This window comes from Hylobates moloch, unplaced genomic scaffold (genome assembly GCF_009828535.3).
Source record: "Hylobates moloch isolate HMO894 unplaced genomic scaffold, HMol_V3 SCAFFOLD_11, whole genome shotgun sequence".
In the NCBI taxonomy this organism is placed as follows: Eukaryota; Metazoa; Chordata; class Mammalia; order Primates; family Hylobatidae; genus Hylobates; species Hylobates moloch.
This window is the reverse complement of record NW_026652286.1, coordinates 11,384,897-11,393,508: the sequence shown is the minus strand read 5'-3', so window position 1 is coordinate 11,393,508 and position 8,612 is coordinate 11,384,897. Positions and strand designations below refer to the sequence as shown.

Sequence of the window (8,612 nt, the reverse complement as noted above, 5' to 3'; positions counted from 1 at the left end):
TCAGGCTTTTTCTATGCAAATACAAAAATAATACTGTTTAGTTTTTAAACGGAAGTTGACAATTATTTATTCATTGTAAAACAATCACAGGAACAGCAGCAGTGTAGGTTTCCCTACCTAGAGGGTGGTATGCAGTGATTCTCAGGCGCTGGTTGGAAGGCAGAGCTGAGGGACACAAACTGCCAGGAAATAATGTGGTAACTAGCCATGAGCTTGTGGTACTAATGGTGGCACAGGAAACAAGGTCTCTGCTTGACTTTTATTTTCACTCCATAACAAACTCACCAGATCAGGAGCCTAAGGGTGGGTGGGGAGGGAGAAGAGAGAAAAAAGCAAAGGGAAAGTTCAAAGTGACACTCGCTGGGGCTGAAAACCACACTCCCCTGCAGATGAGGCCCTTGGCTTTCTCTTGAAATTAAGGCTGATCTAGAACCCTGGCTGGGGACTCTGATTTGGCCTCTCTGGGGGATACAATGTCATCTCTCATTACCAGACAACTTTAAATGGTGGATGGATCTTTAGATCCTTTATAAGCTTATACTAGTTGCAGGTCTCCCTGAGAACTAGATTCCACGATATTTTATATCTATATACAGGCCTTTAACAAATACATGATGGCACACAAAAAAATCATATCTCCCTATTAGGAAAATCTGGCTACTTCCAGGATTCCACAGGATCCTTCTCAGAACCTGCAGTTGTTAGGCTACAGCAACGTACTCAAGCTAAGTTGTGATACAACCACTATGACTTCTAATCTTAGTTTGGTGACTTCCTAGGTATCTCCAATCATCTCCCAAGTTTTAAAAAATTCTGATTTTAGGAAATCAATTTTGTTCTTTTTAATCGAACTAAACCAGAGGGTATTCAAAAGAGCTGAAAGCTTCTGGCTCACATAGCTTCTGTCACCACCAATGAGATGCCACATACGCTGACTACTTGGGTTACTTTCAATTTTTGTTGCTGATTGTATGTGTGCATCTCCCGTCTTGTAAGCATTAAACAAATGAAGACATATGCAGAGCTGTGAAATTCACTCTGCACTGAATAGACAAAAAGGGTTACATAGCATAACAATGAGCAGTTGATATCCACATGGTTCTCAGCATAATAAACTCTGGGGAAGATGCTACTTTGTAACCTCAAGGAAATATGTAAGCAAGGCAGAAGGAACACTTAAACAAGTATTATTCAACAGACATGTTTACACTAAATAAGTAAGGTTATATTTACGGTTTAAACTCATCCCTGAATATCCTTAGTAACAACATGGAGGAAAAACTGGGGTGAATGAGAACTTAAGTTTTCCAAGGATTATGGTTCAAATCCTCTGAAATCTATAACAGGTTAAAAAAATGAGAACTCAACTTTCTAGAGCAATAACTCTTCTCGAGGGCACTAGCACAAGGCGGTAGTGATTTTCACTTTTAATATATTACATATAATACTATAAAAATAGACTGAAGTTTTAAGGAAAGTCTATTATTATTGTTAAAAGTTTAGTACTCTTGAGTCTGGGCTTTCTGACAATAAAATACACCAGAGCAAAAGCCCAAGAAAGTACAACAAAGAGGTAATTGGCAAAATAGCTGCTGCAACACGCCACAGGCACTTCAGGCCTAACATTTCTGAAAAAGCATGGAACGTGTGGATTCCCAGGAAAAAACTGCCTCAGATCATTTGTAATAGGAAGAAATAGTAAGTGACCTCTCTAACAACACTCACTAGTAGATATTACATATTTCCCATGGCTTGTTTGTTTGCATGTTATTGAGAACAGGGCAAGGAAAGGCACTGTTTTCTCCAGGTAGTTGTTTTTGAACAAGTGAGGGCAAGCTATACCCCTGCATCAGTACTTCGTGGCTGAAAACCCTCCCTCCGAAGGCTACCCATGTCAAAGCGGGTGGAGACCTCACAGCGCACTAATAATGTGTCATCCTTAATGAAAGTTCTTTGTCTTAGGGCTTCCAGATGCATAAAAGTTACATAGCCAAAACCTTTTGGGTTCCGTGGGATTGTGGGTCGCTGGAAAGCAAGCAGCTCTGGTTTGGCATCCATTATCTCTTCGTGGTTTTGCCTTACAGGTGCTTCAGACTGATCAAGAATTGTAAGGCGTATTGTACCCTGGAAGGGCCAAGGGAGGTGGCTGTCATATTCTCCTTGCATTGTGTGGACAAAAAGGGATATATAGTTTGCACAGCGCTGAGCAGTCGGTAACTGAAGGTGCAAGCGCATGCACAGTTTGTACCCGGGTTTGCCAGTGTAGAATCCAGGGCTATGAATCACAACAGGTTTCTCCTCTTCTTGACATTTCAAATGCATTCCAAAGTTGCCAATCTTCCAAATATAAATTCCATTGCACTGCTGTGCTTCAATTTCAGCAACTTTGTCCTCAAGGGTTCGAATGGTTCGTTTGAGCTCACTTACATACATACTCTGAGTTTCCATTTTAGCAGTCAGCTCCCGGATTTGATGGTCTTGTCTTACAAGGCGACCCTCTAACTGGTGAATAGTTTCCTGGAAATTCCGGACCTCTGAGATATACCCAGAGTCGGGTATAAGGCTCAAACTATGAACAGCCTGGGCCAACATTCTCATGTGTGACTGGGTGTTCTCTTGTAGGTGGCGTGCCAAGTGATTCCTCTGCATCTAAAAATCAAGCACAAGCCTTAGGCTGGGAATAGATACCGTGAGGAGTAGGAAAAGGACCTGGCCAGGTCAAATAAGAAGTTTTCAAGTAGTCACACCACTTCCTTCAATTCTCTACAATTTTCCTTTGCCTTCAACAGATTCTTGATCCAATGAGGCGACTCTGCCTCTTAGTTCACTGAAAAACAGACTATCTGATGACTACTTTCCCAGCTTTCACTCATTTAAATCTCCCTCCCACCTACAAAAAATGTCAGTCTTTACACACATCCTTCTTTTCTGAGATGCCTGTCCTCTCCGAGATTAACATTCTACCTGTGCTCTAAATGGCACCTGACCTGTTGCAACACCCCAGAGATTTTACTCAGTGGTTTTTCATCTTCAAACATCTCTTCCTCTAACACTTGCCTTTAGAATACAATTATTAAAATCTTTCCCATCAAAAAAGGACAAACCTCTCCGAAGATCTTTTGTCTCTCTCTAGTTAATATTATTTTCTTTTTTTTTAAAGTCAAGAATATAGTCTACCTATATTGTCTGCAATTCCTAGTATATAAATCTATTGCAAATTGGAATTTTTCCTGGCATCATGCTATTCTAAGGTCATTAAGAACACTCTATTATATGAAAAACATTCATAATACAACAATTTTTATTATAAAAGGTCATATAGTCTTTTAAAAAACCTGGAAAATATAGATGACCAAAAAGAAAGTATGTTACCTAATATCTCACCTAACTTCCATTAACATTTTATTTCTTTCAAGTCTTTTTCTCTAAGCACAATAATACAGAATTTTTCCACAAAATATAACCATACCATTTTGCTCATTTTATTTTTTAAATTATTAAATGTATGTTTGTTATATATAAGTCAGGAAAAAAAAGTATTATGGAAAAGCAAAAGTGTAACTGCACTCTCCAAAAAGAAAGACATATCATAAACAATGATCCACCTCAGACATTTGACACTACTGATTATGAATCTTGAAACTAATTTTGGAGACCATAATAATACTGTCTCTTTGCCTGGTTCATCTGTTTCTTATACTGTTTGTTCATGGCTCTTTTCCTTGGTGTACTTCTCTTTCCTGTACATACTCTATATGATCTCAATCACACTTTCCATTATCACAAGTCACTTCCCCAAAGCAATACCCCGAGTCCTAATTTCTCTTTGGGGCTTAAGACAGCACATAATGGATGTCAGTCATCCCACCTGTTCCCTAGCTGGGTGAAGTCATTATCTGTAACTCAATTCATTAAAACAGATTTTTTTTTTAAACTCTACCTCTAATCAGTTCTTCCTGTGTTCACTCTTTTTTGCTGAATGGCCCTCCCATCTACCCAGTGACAAAGGCCAGAAACCAAGAGTCATTCTAGATGCCTCCCTCTCCTTCACTCATCACATTTATTTAGTCACACAGGCAACAGATCTTCTCTCCTAAATATGTACTGGCTCCTAGGTCTATCTTCACGGTCATCACCATAATTCAAGCTGTCTTCACTTAGGTATTCCAACAGCTCAGGTACTAGTACCCCCACCTCCACCTCAAATCATCTACATTGCTATTGGGTTGAACTAGCACAACACAAACTACTTGTAGTTAGTTCCTCAAATCACCATGCTCACTCTTTCTCACTGGTCTTCTCTCCCTTGTCTTCTTGGAAAACTATTTCACCTGTCAAGATTCAGCCCAAAGCATCATGTTTTGTCAAGTCTGTCTGAATGCTTTAGGCATTGCTAAGTATGCCTTTGCTTCTGCTCACAGCATCCACGAATAACTCTATTATATAACTTATTACACTGCTTTACAACTACATCTACATTCTTGTTGTTATTCTCCACTACATGATGTAACGGAGTATTTTTTTTTTTTACTTATATTCAAGAATTAAAAGAAAAAAAAACCTTACCTTTTCATGGCAACCAAAAGTACTGAATGTGCATGGAATTGGGGCTGTAGGGCAGTCTAGATCATAATGATTAGGCATCTGAAATCCAAAACAAAGGCTGAAAAATCTCTTCCTTGCATATCATTTTCTAGTTTGATGCGATCACATTTAAACTGTATTGTCAATGGCTGCTTTTGTACCACACTGGCAGTTGAATAGGTGCAGCATAAACCATTACCCACAAAAATTAAAAGAACATCTACTTCCAAAAGTTATAGAGAAAGGAAATATCAACATCTCATAATATCCCCTCCAATTATTCAAAATTCATTTCAAGAAAATGAAATTTGTTCCTCTTGCTGGGAACTGGCACCCTCTAGTGGCACTTTACAGAAAAAAACACCTGACAATAGCTACAAGTGCAAACTGGATTAAGACTCCCACTATGGTCTAGGCCATTTAATAGGAACCAGTCAACTGCATGCACTGAAGCCACTGACTACACCCATACTTGCCTCATAACCACCTTTCAAAAATCATCTTTGACCACCTTTCAAAACTCTTCTTAACTTTTGTTAAGCTGGGCATATTTCAGCTACAATGGGGAGACTCAGATGTTAGAAGGTACTTTAAACACACTAATAAAAGCTCTAAAGAAAGTCTCAGTCCTGGATTTTGGGACTCTAAGACACATTCTCTAAGGTAAGATCCATTATACTCAATCATATTTTTTCAAAGAGGTGCCAAATTCCCTTTAGAAATTTAATGTAGCTATAGTTGTAGATATTTCAAACAGGAAGTACCTGAGACCATTTATTATAATTCAACCCTTCATTTCTCAAGAGGGAACAGTGTAGAACAGGGGCCAATAAAATTTTTTGTAAAGGATCAGATAGTAAATACGGGCTGTACTGCCTCTGTCCCAAGTATTAAACTCTACCATTGTCATACAAAAGTAGTCACACACAAGACATACGCACATGGGCATGACTGTCTTTCAATAAAACTTTATTTACAAAAACAGGTAGTGAGACAGATCTAGCTGGCAGGCCAGTTTGCTGATCCCAGATCTATTTAGAATGTCAACTTGTTAAAGATGAGAGGGCACAGTTAAAACCACAGTTAATATAGTTTAAACCTAGGACTAAAACCCAGGTTTTCTGCCTCTTAGCCTAGGGTTTTTTCCTGTATTTTCTTTTGCTGGGTTTTAATTTGTTGCATGGTTTCCTTTAAATACTAAAAGAGAGCAAAAAGGAAAACGAGTTAGGACTTCATAAGCAAAAGAAGTTTAACACCTTCAAATTAAGGCTTTGTTGGAAAAATTAAGAGTCTGTTAACAAACTAATGAAAACATTTTAAGGTTAACAAACTTGTCCAGTGACAGGTTTTGCTTGCTGCTTCTCAGTAAGGTATATCAATAATGATCTCTGGGTTTACAGATTTCATGGGTATATAAATATTTAATGGTTAATATTCATATTTTGTGGGTAACTCCCCAAATGTCAGAAGATAGCAATCAGATGGAATTTTCCTTTCTCTACTAATAGTCAAAACAATCTTTGGGCTGGGCTTGGTGGCTCACACCTATAATTCCAGCACTGTGGGAGGCCAAAGTGGGTAGACTGCTTGAGCTCAGGAGCTCAAGACCAGTCTAGGCAATATATCAAGACCCCATTTCTACAAAAAATCTAAAAAAATAAAAAATTAGCCAGGCATGGTGGTGCACGCCTGTAGTCCCAGCTCTTTGGGGGAGTGAGGTAGGAGGATTGCCTGAGCCAGGAATTTGAGGCTGCAGTGAGCCATGATTGTGTCAGTGCACTCCAGCTTGGGCAACAGAGTGAGCCTGAGACTCTATCTCAAAAAACAAAAAAAACCCACCATATAATTTTCTATTATAATTACCACTTCTAATGATGCCCGGTCAGTGGCCTACAGGACAACTGAACAGAAGGGCTACAGGTCCTGAAAATCTGAAAACGTCCCTGTATGCCTCAGGGATTACAGCTACAAATAATATTCTCCTACTGAACAGAACTGCTTTCCTTTATTTCATTGTTCCCTCTTATTCTTTCAGCCAATCTCTGGACACTTGAGATCCTCATTTCACAGTGTGTAAATATATATATATCTTAGTTTTTTCTTTCTTTAAATGGGGATGCTTACTTTTGATTATTTTTATCTTAAAATTGGTTTTGTTGGGAACTTTTATGAATATACAAAAGCACAGGTATTACATTAATGACCTAGGAATTTTAAGTTCTTAAAAAGGGCTTGATGTTTTGTTCTCACTGAAAGTATTTATTACTTATATTAACTTATATAAAAATTTTTCACACAGCTCTAATACTTCTTCAATCTGTATTTCTTTGCCTTATTGATACAAATTTTCAATTAAAAAACTAATTCACTTCTTTAAGCTGTTTATGAAAATAATAATTTATGAAAATGAATAATACCTGTTCTCTGATGAGTATGGTATTGCAGTATTCACAGATGACATTTGCCAAAGGACAGTTCTGGTCATGGATCTGAATTTTATTAGAGAAATATAATTAAAGCATGAGAATATCTGAAAAAGTGAAAACAACTAATTTTGATAAAAAGCAATTTTTCACTATAAACAAATAAGGACATCAATTTGTACAAAGCAAAAGTCAGTGAAAGTAATATATAAAGGCTATTTTCTTTCTCTTTCCCAGTGTAATAATGAGATTCATTCGACTTCCAGCTCTTTAAAAGAGCAGGGTAGTATATAAAAAATAATTTTTCAAATCCCTTCCTTTTATCCTGAGGCGGTACACCTGTATCTACTTTGGACATCATCTGCCGAGGCTATAATTCTCCAAAGGTAATCTTCTTCCAAAAATTTTCAGCAGCAGCATGATGATTTAATTAAAATTTCTTGTCAGTAGAGTTAAAGAACAAATCTTTTATTAGGACATGAGGGTTTGGTGCTCAGGTTCTCATATGCCCCAGAAGGGTGAGCCTTATTTTCTAGAATATAATGACTTTAGTTGATGTGCTGAGAAATAATTAGCCTTCCAGGTTAAGTCAATCTAATTTACTAAAGTTTAGAAAGGAGTTTTCGGGCCAGGCGCGGTGGCTCACGTCTGTAATCCCAGCATTTTGGGAGGCCAAAGAGGGCAGATCACCTGAGGTCAGGAGTTCGAGACCAGCCGCCTAACAGGGAGAAACCCCATCTCTACTAAAAATACAAAATTAGCTGGGCGTGGTGGTGCACGCCTGTAATCCCAGCTACTTGGGAGACTGAGGCAGGAGAATCGCTTGAACCCAGGAGGCAGAGGTTGTGGTAAGCCGAGATTGTACCATTGCATTCCAGCCTGGGCAACAGGAGTGAAACTCCGTCTCAAAAAAAAAAAAAACAAAAAACAGTTGTCATTTTACTCTACGACTGAGACTTCTCTACATTTATAACAAGTTAGCTGACTTTTTTTGAATATTTTATCAATGTAATGGATATAATATGCTTGATCTCAAAGTGGGGAAAAACTGCCAACGTGAATTTATAAAAACTGTAGTTTAAGGAAGTATCTAAGTAATAGAATAAAAGAACATAAATTATATGTAGGTTATTTTATAAAAGTATACATAGGATAGGGATCAAGGGCTTAGATTTCAGTGTTAGCTTTTTTTATTGGCACTATTAATACAAGTCTACTTAATCTATCTCAGTTTCTGAATATAAAAACTGTCCTATAATCATGATGCTGTTAGGCACTCCAAATTTCTTTTTAAAAGATAAACTTTTGGCCTGGCGTGGTGGCTCGTGCCTGTAATCCCAGCACTTTGGGAGGCCGAGGCGGGCGGATCACCTGGGGTCGGGAGTTCGAGACCAGCCTGACCAACATGGAGAAACCTCGCCTCTACTAAAAATACAAAAATATTAGCCAGGCAAGGTGGCACATGCCTGTAATCCCAGCTACTCAGGAGGCTGAGGCAGGAGAATCATTTGAACCCAGGAGGCTGAGGTTCTGGTGAGCTGAGATCACGCCACTGCACTCCAGCCTGGGCAACAAGAGTGAAACTCCATCTCCAAAAAAAAAAAA

General features: G+C 38.3%; 1 protein-coding gene across 1 annotated transcript in view; it reads right to left on the bottom strand.

Annotated features, from left to right (window-relative positions):
* Positions 1-1,466: 1,466 nt before the first annotated feature.
* Positions 1,467-8,612, bottom strand: part of TRAF6 (TNF receptor associated factor 6) — a 26,370-nt gene continuing 19,224 nt past the window's right edge. The window contains exons 5-7 of the mRNA XM_032166251.2: positions 7,002-7,073; positions 4,567-4,644; positions 1,467-2,649 (exon numbers count right to left, since the gene is read on the bottom strand). Coding sequence (XP_032022142.1) covers positions 1,837-2,649; positions 4,567-4,644; positions 7,002-7,073 — 963 coding nt within the window. The 3' untranslated portion in view covers positions 1,467-1,836. The remainder of the gene's footprint in view (positions 2,650-4,566; positions 4,645-7,001; positions 7,074-8,612) is intronic.